We start from the raw sequence: 16,890 nt of genomic DNA, 5'->3' as shown, positions 1-16,890 counted from the left end.
ACTGTAATAAAAAATATGCAATAATTCGCCATTTGAACTACTGTATACAATTTACAATAATACATTTTTTTAATAAAACTATAAATTATTTACAATAATTCACTATTGGAACTATCGTTTACAATTTATAATAATAAAAATTTATAATAATAAAAACTACAAATTGTTCACAAGAATTCACGATTTGATTGTATTAAATTTATAATAATAATAATAAAAATACGAATTACGGATTAGTTACTTGAGGAACCGAATCTGGCAACCCGGATGGTGGAGTCACCGCTGCGGGCTCATTCAGTCTCTCTGACAGGCAGCGTGGAAAGATGGTGCTCGACTTGGACCTGTTTCGAACCGACAAAGGCGGCGATCCAGAAATCGTCCGTGAGACTCAACGGAAGAGGTTTAAAGATGTGACGCTGGTTGATAAACTCATCGCCGCAGATACGGAGTGGAGAAAATGTAAGCGACCTTCTTTCGTTTTCTCTCCTTTCAGCCATGGTAGCTAATGGTTAGCGCTGTGGCTAATGATGCTAATGTTAGCGTAGCCTACGCCCAACTCCATTGGGAATCTGGCTATATTCATTATTAGTGTGCATATATAGCTGAATGTTTCATCCCATCGACATATGAAACGACTTTATTTAATTTCACGACCTCATCTTCAATTCGGCACCTGGAAATTAAAAATACAAAAACTTGATAGTACATTTAGAAAGTAATTTAGTTTGCTACCTCCCCTAGAGAAAGTGAACATTGGCCACACTGCAGTAGTCAGCTTTCACTTCATAAAACTAATAAGTTAAATAATTTACGAGTTTTTTGGTGCTCTATTTGAATGCCGTATTTGCCGATGGACACTACTTTAACAATACGTAATAGTATTAACCTCAGACACCGCAAGAATATTGTGTTAATACTTAAAGTAACAATTCGTATTCCCGTTTTAATGGAGTCTGGTACGTTCTCCTTAGCGGATGGGAATAACGCGTAATGGGGCTAATGTTAGCCTAGCTAGCACCATTCAGCGAATCCAGACGAGACGTATGTTTATCCTTCAGGTGGCTAACGGTGGTTATTTAACACCACATTTCTACCACTAGTTAACCGCGCTTTCATTTTATTCTGTTAACGGACATGATACGTGTGAATTGTTTGATAACGCTGCTTAATCTTGGCGACGCCGGGTGTAAACGTGCGATCTGATGCAATCCCAGCCAGCAACAAGTCAAGGCAACCTCGCCCTGCAGCGTAGACACAGACAGTCCGTGTTACTCAGACCCGGCGTGGTGCTGTTTATAGTCTGTCACTGCCTTGTTCCTACTGTGCGTGTGATTTATTTTTATCATTGTTTTTTTGGCTGCATGAAGACACCTGTCACCAGGTAACTAGTCCTGTAGCCTCAGAGTCCCATGATGCACTGCCTCACTCGTTTACCCCCTGACAGGTCGCTTCACTGCAGACAACCTCAACAAGGCAAAGAACCTCTGCAGCAAGAGCATCGGGGAGAAAATGAAGGTACACAAGCACCACTGGTTTTAAATAAGAGACACGGAGGGGGGAGTTGTTCATCTTTAACCTGCTCCCGTGTTCTTTATGCAGAAGAAGGAACCGGTCGGGGACGATGAGTCTGTACCTGAAGAAGTGCAGAACCTGGAGTCCTTAACAGCTGACACCTTATCGGTATGACTTACAAGCGCCTTTGGGCTTTTTCTTCCGCAGCGACAGAGAGACCTCAACGACTTCCACATCAGATTCACTCAAAGAACCAGCAAACGCAGAAATTAGCTGCGAGTGGCACAAGTGTTTCCAGGAGGACCTCAGGATGTGACGTGAAATAAACGATTAAATGTTATTAATGGCATCGATCTGCGAATGCATTGTGCGTGTTGTCAGATTAGACTTCGACTTGGACGGACTTTATTCATCCACAAGGGAAATTTCTTGGTCACAGTAGATACACTATAGAGAACCACAAGTAAAAATAAATAAAAAATAAATAAGTAAAATAATAAAAATAAATAAGTAAAATAATAAAAATAAATAAAAAATAAAATAATAAAAATAAATAAAATAATAAAAATAAATAAAATAAAATTATAAAAATAAAATAAATTTATTAAAATAAATAAAATAAAATAATTAAAATAATAATTAAAATACAAGTACAAATCTAGTAAAATAAAATGCTAAGCAAAAAAAATTACAAACTTTGCATGTGAACAAATATACAATAAATAAAAATACTAAATAAATATTATGTACATAAGAGATAAGATTAAGAATAAGGAGGTTTTATTTGTCACATGCACGGTTATACATAGTACAATGCACAGTGAAAAGTATTTCAGTACCTGCAGCAAGTAGTAAAAAAAACAAAAGAGTAATAATTGCACACGGCACATAAAGTAAAAAGGTATAAATGTATAACTGAGAAAAATAAAATAAAATACAATATAAACTGTAAACTTAAACAGGGGTAGCTCTTGTATACACATATATTTACAATATTATCATATTATTTATTGTTGTTAATATTTACATGGGAAGGATTAAAATTATTTTAATAGACCGGCTAATAAAAAGCAAAAAGGCTGATAATAATTTGATCGGGATGTTAAAATAAAACAAAAATGCCGTGTTTGAGCAGCAAACGTTAACAAATCCAAAAGTTTGAATAACAAGCCAACGAGGTTCATCACTTTTTTATTCCGTCTTCTGGAAACGTTTCCATCGTCGTCTCCTCTTCCCTGCAGACTTCACCTGTAATTATCTGGGGTTGTGAATATTTGCAGGGGCACGTGTCAACTAATTGCTGCGAGCTGCGGCTCTTTGAGCCGTTTGGCTGCATTTTTGTTTGTTGTTAAGCTAATCTGTGGAAAGACGGAGTCAGAGGAACAGCTCAGCTAATTGTACCTCTGGCCCTGTTCTCATGTCTTATTAATCGTCCCAGTACGTGTGTTCACACCCAGCTTTACAATGCATCTGGAGTCACCAGTTACGATAACACCTCAGCTCATTACTTCCTCGCTCTCTAAATCACACATTGATCGACCGCCTGCTCATTCCCTTTCACCTAGTTTATTAGGTGTATATTATAGATTTTATATTTCTTTCTTTTCATGTATTGCTAGTAAAGGAGGCTTGCAATATATAAAAAAAAAAATAATCAGTTAAACTGCAGTTTTTTACTGTGCAAATGGCAGTAAACATCTTGAATCTTGAAACTCATGCATGGTTTGCGGTGGAGCTTGTTAGTGGGTGGGCTCAGAGACATGAAAATAAAATGGAGGATGTAATGAGCTGCTCTCACGTTAACTTATTTACTTATTTAATGAAAAGTCTGGCAGCATCCGTACACGGAGTGATCTCACTGCTGCACCGTTTGTCCTGGGAATCGTTCAAAGTTTTTGGTCTTTGATCGAGGACGTCAGTTGAGTAGGCGGTCCATCAATTTGGTCATGGGGCGTTTTGTACTAAAGTAATATGCTCACAAGTGGCCCAGACCCCCTCCAAAAGAGTCTGAATGATCAGATCTCAAACGTTTGCTGAATGCTTCCATATCTAAACAGGTTGCAGCATCTAAAACTACGACTAGACGTAGCTAAGCCTGACCCTGTAGTTTAAGCGTCCCGTCACATGTTACCACCAGGTCTAAACAGGACCTCTTTTCTTTCAGTTTTTTTTTTATTATCATTGTTTGTCGTCTGTGTCAGGCCCTGACAGTAACCCAGATCAAGAAGGTGCGCTTGTTGGTGGACGAGGCGGTGGAGAAAGCCGACAGCGATAGGATAAGGCTGGAGGCGGAGCGCTTCGAGTACCTGAGGGAGATCGGTAACCTCCTGCACCCGTCCGTGCCCATCAGCAACGACGAGGTGGGTGCTCTGCTTCTTTGGTTCACAGTGCGTTTGAGGTCAAGACAGCGGGGCCCCCGAGGTTAAAATAAGTTAAATGCATCTCACACCACGTCCACATGGGGGTCAGAGATCAGATCTCTCAAATACCCGTACTTCAAGCTGGACTCTTGTGATGTTAATGTGAGGTCTGAACGGGCCCTTTGACGTACGACGCGATGAAATGGAAAATACGTTGTGGTTGTAGAACTGGAAAAAGAAAAGCAACAAATCCTCACTTGTAAAATCTGATCTGTCATCCGTGTTTGATGATACTGTCAAATAGAATAATCTGTTGTCAGCTCATAAATCTCTTCTTATCACTCTTCAGTAGAAGTGAGCATGACTACAGCTGTTGAGAGATACAGCCAAAGTAAAGAAATAAATTAATCTGTGGTTGGTCCAGGGTTTGTGTAAAGATAAAAACTTTTATTTTTATTTTTTTAACAAAATCTCAGGAGTTTTTTCCCCCCCTTTTTTTTTTTTTTTTTTGCCAAATGACTTTGAAGTCAATCATGAAGTAGTGAATCATGTTAGGATTAGTGAGATTAGTTTTCTGTCAGTAGTCCAATTATCTTCTTCCCATCGTTAATCTTTCATCACATTTCGTCTTGACTGCTCTCAGGACGTGGACAACAAGGTGGAGCGCACCTGGGGCGACTGCAGCGTCCAGAAGAAGTACTCCCACGTTGACCTGGTGGTGATGATCGACGGTTTCGAGGGAGAGAAGGGAGCCGTCGTTGCCGGGAGCCGAGGTTACTTCCTGAAGGTGAGTTCTTGAACAAACACCTGCGCTCTCCTCCACGCAGGTGAACTACCACAGACGGGCACAAACAAGCCAAACATTCTGACAGCTTTAGAAACTATATATTGAGCTCTTATTTTTGTTTTTTTTGACGTGCTCAGGGCCCCCTGGTGTTCCTGGAGCAGGCTCTGATCAATTACGCTTTGAGGATCCTCTACAGCAAGAAGTACACCATGCTCTACACCCCGTTCTTCATGAGGAAAGAGGTCATGCAGGAGGTCGCCCAGCTCAGCCAGTTTGATGACGAGCTGTACAAGGTACGAAACGCAATTCCTCAAATTTTTCTGTTGACTCTGGAGGAAAGGAATATCCCCATCGCACAGAGGGCTGCATATACGTAGAGCAGCAGCAGATTTAGTACCAAGCATACAGGACGTCATTCATACCGTTCTCAGTCCAGCTGTACAACAACTCACCTTTCCTTTATGTTAATGGGCACTATTGCACCTTATTAATCCTTCCTATGTATATTATATATATTTACTTCTGTCTCTGGTAGATTTGTTCATATGCAAATTTTGTAAATTTTTGCTTATACTATTTTATTTTATTGTATTTTACCAGATTTTTAATTTTATTCGAAATTTATTTTATTAGAATTGTATTTCATTTATATTTTATTTTATTAAAAATTTCTTTTATTTTATTAGATTTTTATTTTATTAGATTTTTATTTCATTTATTTTTTATTTTTTTAGAATTTTATTTCATGTTTATTCGATTTTTTTTATCATTATTTATTTATTTTATTTTTTTTACTAGTGGTTCTCGAGTGTTTTTTTTTTTAAATTTTTTATGTGCACCTGAGCTACTGTTACCAAGTAATTTCCCTTATGGTTCAATCAGTCTGTGTAAGTCCAAGTCTAAAAGACAAGGCTTTTTGGAATGAGGTACAGGCTCAGGTGAATGAATGGTTTATTCTCATTGTAGAGTTATACATGCCACATCTGAAGAGTGCAAAAGATATATATATTATAAAAAAAAAAAAAAAACACAAGTCACCAATATCCACAATTCTACAGCCATGAGGGCAACAAATAATATTCATTCATTCATTCATCTTCTGTACCCGCTCATTCCTGTTAAGGGTCGCGGGGGTCTGCTGGAGCCTATCCCAGCTGTCATCAGGCGAGAGGCGGGGTACACCCTGGACAGGTCGCCAGTCTATCTCAGGGCTAACACAGAGAGACAGACAACCATTCACACTCTCACTCACACCTACGGCCAATTTAGAATCACCAATGAACCTAACCAGCATGTCTTTGGACGGTGGGAGGAAGCTGGAGAACCTGGAGAGAACCCACACAGACACAGGGAGAACATGCAAACTCCACACAGAAAGGCCCAGTCGGCCCATGGATTGGAACCCGGGACCTTCTCGCTGTGAGGCATCAGTGCTAACCACCTCTCCACTGTGCCGTCCCAACAAATAATTTGCGATTTAAAAATAATAACCACTGTGCTGTTTAAAATACAAGCTATTGCACTTACGGGACGGCCCAGGGGTAAAAGCTGTTTTTAAGTCTATTGGTCCCTGGAGGCATGAACAAAGCTCTTGTTGGTGTAGTGTTGAGGAGCGGCGGTGTTCATCTTTAGAATGATGTAGACAGATAGTGTACATCACAGCGTTTAAACTAGGGATGTCTCGACCGGTACTAGGGCTGATCCAGGGCCAGATCGGTATGGGACTTCAGCCAAGTCTGACCTTTAGTTGTAGGTCTGCCATAAACCAAAACCACGTCCCTGTAGCATCAAACATTCTTCTTCTTCTTTTAATGGCAGTTGGTTAACATCAAAGCTGCCAGACGTCAAAGAAGAATGAAAATTGTCAGACGGCAATTTGTAAGTTGTACAATGTGGATGTGTGGTGAGGTGGTAGTAGGAGACAACCACCTTCCCTCAGACACCACCCTCAGCAGCTACAAAAATAAATCACAAAACAGAATCCGGGGAGTCTACTGGGGCACATGAACGCTGACGGAAAGATTTGTTGGACTGAATCCAGTCGCATCTAGGAGAAAACAAGGAAGACAAGAAAAGACTTTAGGAATCTGCAAGGGAGGAACTTTTGGACATTTAAGATTGGCAATAAAAAGTTGACCGGGACATCCCTTCTTTAAACCCACAAGATAGAAACAGATTTGTTCCCAGCCCTACTAGGAGTTCCTAATAAAGTGCGTAGTGACAGGACATGACGCTAGTTTTTGATCTGGACCTGGAGAGACTCTGTAGCCTTCGACTTTTCTAAAACCCCTCCGGCTTCGTTGCGTGTCCTTTCCGCCAGGTCATCGGCAAAAGCAGCGAGAAGTCGGACGACAGCGCCCTAGACGAGAAATACCTCATCGCCACCTCTGAGCAGCCCATCGCGGCCTTCCTGAGGGACGAGTGGCTCAGACCCGAGGACCTGCCCATCCGTTACGCCGGCTTCTCCACCTGCTTCAGACAGGAGGTCGGCTCCCACGGCAGAGACACCCGCGGCATCTTCAGGGTGCACCAGTTTGAGAAGGTCAGCTGACACTAAAGTAGACAATCGCTCTTAATGTCTTGGATACTTGGATTGTCCTGATTCTGAACCTTTTTGCTCCTTTCGTAGATTGAGCAGTTCGTCTACGCCTCTCCGCACGACGGCAAATCGTGGGAGATGTTTGATGAGATGATCGGCACGGCGGAAGAGTTCTACCAGTCCCTAGGAATCCCTTATCGCATCGTGAACATCGTCTCCGGTACTAACAATGAATGGGAAACCCTGTATTACCAAAGCATACTTTTCAAGGAACTTTTCAAGAAGGTCCCACGGTACTCCGAGTGAAAGTTTGAGCCCTCATGACTACTTGCAGAGAATTTAGAGGGTTTCTGGTAGTTTGCTTCACTTATACGGTGTTAGACCGTGACAGCCGCTGACCGCCTCCTCCCTGATGTCTTCGTAGGTGCCCTAAATCACGCAGCCAGTAAAAAGCTGGACCTGGAGGCCTGGTTCCCCGGCTCAGGCGCCTTCAGAGAGCTGGTCTCCTGCTCAAACTGCACCGACTACCAGGCCAGACGCCTCCGCATCCGCTACGGGCAGACCAAAAAGATGATGGACAAGGTGAGCGCCTGCTGTTTGCTCTGAGATTTAAGTTTCCTTGAGGGGACAAGTTGGATTGTAAAACCTTCTTCTCTGACTGACAGCTATATCTCTTCCCTACTGCTCAGCAGGTTAAATACCTCAAACGTCAAAGCTGTAAATCTTACGCAGTCAAAGGACAATGATTTTGTCGGAAGCAGAGATGCATCGCAGATATTTTCAACTTGCTTCTCTTCCTCTGTGTTATGCAGGCAGAGTTTGTGCACATGTTGAACGCAACCATGTGTGCAACCACGCGCGTGATGTGCGCCATCCTGGAGAACTACCAGAACGAGGAAGGCATCGTGGTTCCAGAGAAGCTCAGGGATTTCATGCCTCCTGGTAAGCTGCTCCGACTGTGTATCAGAGCTCCCCCTGGTGGCTGGCTGCAGTATAGGTCATAAGCTTCGGCCCCCCCTTCCTTGTTAGTGAATGGGCCAAACTAAAACACTGAAGTACATGTCATTTATTTATTTTTCAAGGATGGTTTCTGTTACTTTAGGTAGTTAAAATAATGCTGATGCTTGTCTGAAAAGTTTAATTTTAGTTATTTACTGAAAGCTGCACTGCCTGGCCAAAAAAAAGTTGCCACCAAAAAAAAGGTCACTTTTATTCACTCATATTTCGTTGGACCTCCTTTAGCTTTGATTACAGCACACATTCTCTGTGGCATTGTTTCGAAAAACTTCTCCAATGTCACCAGATTTATTTCCATCCAGTGTTTTATTCATTTTTCACCAAGTTCTTGTATTGATGATGGGAGAGTCTGACCACTGCACAAAGCCTTCTCCAGCACATCCCAAAGATTCTCAATGGGGTTAAGGTCTGGACTCTGTGGTGGCCAATCCATGTGTGAAAATGATGTCTCATGCTCCCTGAACCACTCTTTCACAATCTGAGCCCCATGAATCCTGGCATTGTCATCTTGGAATATGATCCATTGATGGAATAACCTGGTCATTCAGTATATTCAGGTAGTCAGCTGACCTCATTCTTTGGACAACATAATTGAGAAAATTGAGAAAACCTTTATTAGTCCTGCAATGGGGAAATTGCAAACCTAGACCTGAGCAACTGCAGCAACCCCAGATCACAGGCTGATACAGTAGACACTAGGCATCTGCCTCTCTTCTTACACTGATGCCCCCATCACTCTGGAACAGGGTAAATCTGGACTCATCAGACCACATGACCTTCTTCCATTGCTCCAGAGTACAATCTTTATGCTCCCTAGCAAATTGAAGCCTTGTTTTTCCAGTTATCCTCACTGATTAGTGGTTTTCTTAAGGCTACACAGCTGTTCAGTCCCAATCCCTTGAGTTCCCTTCACATTGTACGTGAGGAAATGTTCTTACTTTCACTATTAAACATAGCCCTGAGTTCTACTGTTGGTTTCTTCCATTTGATTTCACCAAACGTTGAAGTGATCACCGATCAATCAGACCACATTTCTTCCTGGAAGACGATGGTTCTCCACTATCCTTCCAGTTTTTAATAATGCGTTGGACAGTTCTTAACCCAGTTTTAGTAGTGTCTTCAATCTCCTTAGGTGTTTTCTCTGCTTGATGCATGGCAATGATTTGACCTTTCTCAAACAAACTAACATCTTTTCCACGACCACAGGATGTGTCTTTAGACGTGGTTGTTTAAGAAATGAGAAGCTACTCATTGCATCAGTTGGGCTTAAATAAGTTGTTGCCAGCTGAAAGATAATCACCCATGCAGTAATTACCCAATAAATCCTGCAGATCTTAAAGTCAGGTAGCACGATTTATTTGTTCTGTTGCTTTCATTTAACGACTTTTCATAAATTATCTCTTCTCTAGCGTTGTGCTGGAAAAAAACAAAAAACAAATCGGCATCTTCATATGTTTTTGATTATGATTGCACCGTAGGTTCATACAGAACGCTCTGGTTTTGACTCAAAGCTTAAATGTGTTTTCCAGGTATGAATGAGATCATCAAGTTCGTCAAGGAAGCCCCCATCGATCAGGAGGTGAACAAGAAGTCCAAGAAGCAGCAAGAGGGAGGGAAGAAGAAGAAGCAGGGGGGAGGAGGAGGAGGAAACCAGAACCTGCCCGACGCCATGGAGACCATGTCCGTCAACGACTCGTAGACTGCGGGACGAGACCACGCCGTCCACTCGCCAGCCTCGCAGATAAACAGGGATGGAACAGAGCCTCATTGTGTTGTTTCTCTCAAATGGTTTGAAGTTAAACGTTAGCGTGAAGGCTCTGTCCCGTCTGTGTCTATCTGAGGATGGTGGCGCTCATCTCATCTCATTTACATAAATCACACTGAAAAAAAAAAAAAAAAAAAAGGGATCCGTCTGTGCTCTCGCCTTCTTCCCACGGTCCACCTCACCTGTCCACCTGTCCGTCACATCTGTCTCACGTCTGCAGCAGCACCGAGGCTCAAACAGATAAATCGTCTTTATCTGCCGTCCCTAGTTTGGGTAGCACAGAATAAATCAAGTGATTATTTTTTTCATCTAAAAGTACAATCTTGAGGTCTTTAGCATAACTGATCAGTTTATTTACCGAGACCAAAATCTGCATCTCTGATTGCTTCCTGTCTGACACGGCTTTCACAATAAAAGTCCTCCATCTGGAGATGAACTCTCGTCTGTTTTAGGCTTCATTCATACCATACACAACCACAGTCATCGCCGCCACTTGAAGTCATTGTTGAGCTTTTATGGAGATCTCTGTATGTACCTGCTAATATAATGATCTATACATATATATGTGTATATATATATATATATGACCGATTGATGACGTGGCACTCGCTGTGATCAATAAATACAGCCGACGTGGAGCGCTGCCGTGTGTTTTTAATGAGTCTGCACGACTTGAAGTGTGTTAGATGAAAAGTTCTGAAGAGGAAATTACCAATAAGCATGTTTTTATGAAGAAACATCTGGAAAACAAACTGATCGAGACCAATAAATTAAGTGAAATGAGGCTAAATTGTGTAAATGCTGTCACTAGTAACAATCTTGTTAACCTTTTCTTAGAGGTAGCAGCTAGGACCTTATTTCTGGCATAAAATACAATCGTTTACTCACCCATACAACTTTTGTGTCATTTGGAGTTGTTTGGACAATATTTAGATCCGCGTATATCCATATAATGGGAGTGAATGGGGCACCGAAACGCAGCCTCTAAATAACGCATTATCTGCCGCGAAACTCGTTCATTTCACCAATAATTTGTTATGATACGCTAGTGCTATTCCCCGTTGAGTCCGGAGTTACCTCATCCTCATTTCAACGAGCTCCTCATCCGTATACTCTGGCTCAAAACGGTAAGGACGTCCATCATAAACAAAGTCGTTGTCCACAACCTCAGAAACAGAAAAATATTCAACCATGTTGCAAAAAACTAGCAGTAGCAAATTACAGGTAGATAAGCACTCAGAGATGACATCATCCAGGTCAGAAGTTAGTAGGTTGATCTGACCTAGGATTATAACCGGTAACTCTGGATTTAAAGGCTGCGTTTCGGTGCCCCAGTCACTCCCACTATATAGACATACGCGGCTCTAAATATCGTCCTAACGACTCCAAATTAGTTATATGGGTGAGTAAGCGGACGTATTTTATGCCAGAAATAAGGTCCAGGTTGTAAAAAGCAGTAATTCCCCTTCAACTCTGCTTTGGCTTTCCATCTAGTTCACTTTTAATGACACAAATTATATCGTTTTAAAGCACCACTATAAGATAAGATTTATATAAATACAGAATATATATATGAAAGCTTCTGGGTTCTCTAAAGCCTCTTGAGTCAATTTAGATCATTACTGGTGACGGGTCGCCGTCTTTGTCCTGCTCCATGGACGGGGACGGAGATCCAAAACATGATATAAGCTCCAACTCTTGAGAGCAGCGTCGGGCCTCAAAGGTGACTAAGTCTTGGCGCCTGCCCAGGTCGGCCTTGCCCTAAATCCGCCTCAGTCTATTGCCTACATTGTGCTCTGTTTGGCATTATTCCTTGTTTATCTCTACGGCAATTATCCCATAAAATTAAATAAATATATAATAAAATAAGAGCGGTGAAAGTCCTTCCTTATTTTAAATAATAGAGTAATAAGAAGTAATAAGAATAAAATGAGTACAGTCAAGAATTGTATTTAAATGTTCACATCTTCCTGGTAGAAACATCTCGGAGGTGTCCCAAACATAAACCAGTATCAAAGAAACTTCCCGGTAGCGTGGACAGCTGATAAAGAGCAATAAGGAAGGCAACTGAGTTACTTATTGACTCTGGTAGACTTTACACCATCTGTTCCCAATGCAACGAGAAGAGCTCTTCATATAGCATACCTACAAAAAGGTAAGGAGACGGATACTACCGCGTTTCTGATGTTGGACGACCGGATTCAGATGTTTCTCTAAGGTATTCTGTATCTGTCACAGTCCTACAGGGTCTAGTCGGGGTCACGGCGCCAAGATGAGCGACATCGAGGATGACAGCGAGATCTCTTTTCAAATAAAGGTAAATGTTGGGGTTAGGGTTAGGGACAGTCAAATCTGTTGTTTTAATGTAGATAAGTAAAGTGCTTGTGTGCCGGACCGGCTGCAGCCTCTAATAGTCAGATAAAGTTAATAAAATGTATTTGATACATCAAAGTTCCACTTCCCGTTTCTGTTTGTCTTCGTGTCCAGTTCCTCGGCCGAGTGGAAGTCGTCCAACCCAGCGGACTGAACATCCTGGAGGAGGCAGCTCAGAGCCTCAAGGTCTGTGGCGTCCGCTCACACACACCGTCTGCTTCATTTCTACAAATGTTGTGTTACTGCTCATGCTGAGCTGGAGGCAGTAGGCCACGGCTTTATCACACACTGACATCCACAGGGATTCACAGGGAGGGAGTACACAACCAGGCTGGCATGTCTTTGTCCATGTTTGTGTCTCCTTGGTTTCGTCTTGTGTCTGTTTTGTGTTCCTTTATTGTTGTTTTTGTACCTTTGTAGTTATTTTCCATCTCTTTGGGTTTGTTTTGTGTTGTATTGTTGTCGTTTTGCTACATTTCTACATTTTTTTGTCTCTTTGTGATTGTTTTGCATCTCTTTGTCTCTTTGTAGTTGTTTTTTGTATCCCTGCCTTCATTTTTCCTGTTTTTGTGTTTGTTTTGTGTTACTTTGTTGTTGTTTTTATGTCTTTCTACAGTTTTCTTTATCTCTTTTTGATTGTTTTTCATGTCTCCGTAGTTGTTCTTGTATCTTTACACACATTTTCCATCTCTTTGTGTTTGTTTTGTGTTACTTTGTTGTAGTTTGTGTGCCTTTCTACATTTGTTTAATCTCTCTGTAGTTGTTTTTTGTATCTCCGCCCCCATTTTTCCTCTCTTTTTGTTTGTTTTGTGTTACTTCATTGTTCTTTTTGTATCTTTGTAGCTATTTTCCATCTCTTTGAGATTGTTTTTTGTATCGTTACACACATTTTCCATCTCTTGTGTTTGTTTTGTGTCTCTTTGTGTTTGATTTTTATATCTTTGCCCTAATTTCTCCTCTTTTTGTGTTTGTTTTGTGTTACTTTGTTGTAGTTTGTGTGGCTTTCTACATTCTTTTTAATCTCTTTGTGGTTGTTTTTTGTATCTCTGCCCATATTTTTCCTCCTCTCTTTGTTTTGTGTTACTTTGTTGTTCTTTTTTTTTATCTTTGTAGTTATTTTCCATCTCTTTGTGATTGTTTTGTGGCTCTTTGTAGTTGTTTTATATATATATTTATATATATTGTGTTTGTTTTGTTTATTTGTCACTTTTGTATATTTCTACTATTTCCTTTATGTCTTTGTGATTGTCTTGCATCTCTTTGTAATTGTTTTTTGTATCTCTGCCCTCATTTTTCCTGTTTTGTGTTTCTTTGTTTTCATTTTTATGTCTTTCTACAATTTTTTTATCTCTTTGTGTTTATTTTGTGTCTCTGTTGTTCTTTGTGTATCTTTATAGTTATTTTTCCTCTCTTTTTGTTTGTTTTGTGTTACTTTGTAGTTCTTTTTGTATCTTTGTAGCTATTTTCCATCTCTTTGAGATTGTTTTTTGTATCGATACACACATTTTCCATCTCTTGTGTTTGTTTTGTGTCTCTTTGTGTTTGATTTTTATATCTTTGCCCTAATTTCTCCTCTTTTGTGTTACTTTTTTATCTTTGTAGTTATTTTCCATCTCTTTGTGATTGTTTTGTAGCTCTTTGTAGTTGTTTTATGTATATATATATATATATATATATATATATATACATACATATACAGTAATGGACGAAAGTATTGGCACCCCTGGAACTTTTCCAGAAAATGCACCATTTCTCCCAGAAAAGTGTTGAAATTACAAATGTTTTGGTATACACGTTTATTTCCTTTAAGTGCATTGGGACAACACAAAAAAGCAGAAGAAAAAAGCCAAATTTGACATAATTTTACACAAAACTCAAAAATTGACTGGACAAAATCATTGGCACCCTCAACTTAATATTTGGTTGCACACCCTTTGGATCATTGTCCTGCTGGAAGACCCATGACCTCTGATGCAGACCCAGCTTTCTGACACTAGGCCCTACATTACAGGCCAGAATGTTTTGATAGTCTCCAGATTTCATGATTCCTTGCACACAATCAATGCACCCAGTCCCAGAGGCAGCAAAACAACCCCAAAACATCTTTGAACCCCCACCGTATTTGACTGTAGGTACCATGTTCTTTTCTTTGTAGGCCTCATTCGGTTTTCTGTAAACAGTAGAATGACGTGCTTTGCTAAAAAGCTCTACCTTAGTCTCATCTGTCCACAAAACATTGTCCCAGAAGGATTGAGGCTTACTCAGGTATGTTCTTGCAAACTGCAGTCTTGCTTTTTTATGCCAGAAGTGGGGTTCTCCTCGGCCTCCTGCCATAGCGCTTCATCTCATTCAGACGACGACGTATTGTTCGAGCTGACACCGTTGCACCCTGAGTCTGCAAGACAGCCTGAATTTGTGTGGAAGTTGACTGAGGTTGTTTATCCACCATTCGAACAATCCTGCGTTGCATTCTTGCATCAATTTTTCTCTTTCGTCCACGTCCAGGGAGATTTGCCACAGTTCCATGGGTTAAAAACTTCTTGATTATATTGCGCACAGTTGACAAAGGAACTTTAAGATCTCTGGAGATTGACTTGTAACCTTGAGATTGTTGATATTTTTCCACAATTTTGCTTCTTAAGTCCTCAGACAATTCTCAGCTCTTCTTTCTCTTCTCCATGCTCGGTGTGGCATACACAGGCAAACAACACAAAGGTTGAGTCAACTTTTATACATTCCAACTGGCTTCAGTTTTGATTTCTATATTGCCAGCACCTGTTACTTGCCACAGGTGAGTTTAAATGAGGATCACATGCTTGAAATGAAATTATTTACCCACAGTTTTAATAGGGTGCCAATGATTTTGTCCAGTCAATTTTTGAGTTTTGTGTAAAATTATGTCAAATTTGGCTTTTTTCTTCTGCTTTTTTGTGTTGTCCCAATGCACTTAAAGGAAATAAACGTGTATACCAAAACATTTGTAATTTCAACACTTTTCTGGGAGAAATGGTGCATTTTCTGGAAAAGTTCCAGGGGTGCCAATACTTTCGTCCATTACTGTATATAGTGTTTGTTTTGTGTTACTTTATTGTCACTTTTGTATATTTCTGCTATTTCTCTTTGCGATTGTTTTGCATCTCTTTGTAGTTTTTTTTGTATCTCTGCCCTCATTTTTTTCTGTTTTGTGTTTCTTTGTTTTCATTTTTATGTCTTTCTACATTTTTTTATCTCTTTGTGTTTGTTTTGTGTCTCTTTGTAGTTATTTACATATATGTATATATATACATATATATACATATATATATGCCCTAATTGTTCCTCTTTTTGTGTTTGTTTTGTGTTACTTTGTTGTAGTTTTTGTGCCTTTCAACATTTTTTTCATCTCTTTGAGTTTATTTTGTGTCTCTGTTGTTCTTTATGTATCTTTATAGATATTTTTCCTGTCTTTGGTGTTTGTTTTGTGTTACTTTGTTGTTCTTTCTGTATCTTTGAGGTTATTTTCCATCTCCTTGGATTTGTTGTTGCTCGTGAGATCTGGCAACACTGATCTCTTTGTGTGTGTTTTGTGTCCCTTTGTACTTCTTTTTGTGCCTTTACACACATTTTTCTATTTTTTGCATTTGTTTGTCATCCCTTATTGTGGTTTCTGTATCTTTGTAGTTATTTTCCATCTCTCTGTGTTTGTTCTGTGTCTCTTTGTCTTTCTACTGTTTTAATTTCCCGGGAGACTATTCCCATCATTATATAACTTTTGTTGCACATTTGAAACAGTCCCTGCCATCATGCAGACCTGATGCAGTTTATTTAACCCTTGAGTCGTTTTGTGTTTGTGTACTGGTTCAATCCACTGGTCTCATTTTTATGTTTTTGCTTTTATTTCTCTGAGAATAAGTGAACATGTATTTTATTTAACCCCTCTCACGCCTAGACACCAGATAAATACACCCCAGACAAAAAAGCAAAGAAGAACAAAGTCCATTTCTTCCTGACCCTGAGCGGCATAGACCTTTTGGAACACAAAACCAAGGTGTGTGACGGACGTGCACCCGTTACTTTGGAATCACTCATTCAAAAGATGATGTTTAAATCTTCTCATCATCTTTCCTGTCCTCAGTTCCTGCTGTACACGTGTCCTCTCTCCACTGTCTCCTTCTGCGCTGTCCTGCCGTCTTCCCACAAAATGTTCGGCTTCATAGCCAGACATCCAGCAGCAGACACGTACCACTGCTACGTGTTCCAGAGCAAAAAGTTTGTGAGTATTTACCAGCGCGCCGAGGAACAGCTTATGTATATGTATATAGACCACTGAAAACCAGCGTGGCTGCAGTGTCCCAGATCTGAAGAAGCTAAACACTTTTCCAGGCCCACGTGCTGGTCTCGATCATTGGAGATGCCTTCCGAGCTTCGAAAAAGGAGGAGAACGCCAGAGGAGGACGGGACATGATCGTTGAGGCACTCAGACATAAGGTCAGTGCTGCTTTGCGTTTTTGCATTTGAGTTTGCAAAAGCTTTTATAAAACAATTAAGTTTTTTTTTC

At 40.4% G+C, this 16,890-nt stretch overlaps 1 protein-coding gene across 1 annotated transcript; it reads left to right on the top strand.

Annotated features, from left to right (window-relative positions):
- The first annotated feature begins 297 nt into the window (after window positions 1–297).
- On the top strand, window positions 298–10,421 carry sars1 (seryl-tRNA synthetase 1). The gene is made up of 11 exons (XM_084553530.1): window positions 298–459; window positions 1,445–1,515; window positions 1,600–1,680; window positions 3,714–3,872; window positions 4,516–4,659; window positions 4,797–4,952; window positions 6,980–7,201; window positions 7,289–7,418; window positions 7,623–7,780; window positions 8,011–8,140; window positions 9,745–10,421. Exons 1-11 carry the CDS (start codon window positions 324–326, stop codon window positions 9,912–9,914), a joined length of 1,557 nt encoding a protein of 518 aa, XP_084409656.1. The 5' UTR covers window positions 298–323; the 3' UTR covers window positions 9,915–10,421.
- The last annotated feature ends 6,469 nt before the right edge of the window (window positions 10,422–16,890 follow it).

The sequence above is a fragment of the Chelon labrosus genome (assembly GCF_963514085.1).
Source record: "Chelon labrosus genome assembly, chromosome: 10".
Lineage (NCBI taxonomy): Eukaryota > Metazoa > Chordata > Actinopteri > Mugiliformes > Mugilidae > Chelon > Chelon labrosus.
Note: the sequence above shows the minus strand (reverse complement) of the source record. Positions and strands in the feature narration are given on the sequence as shown.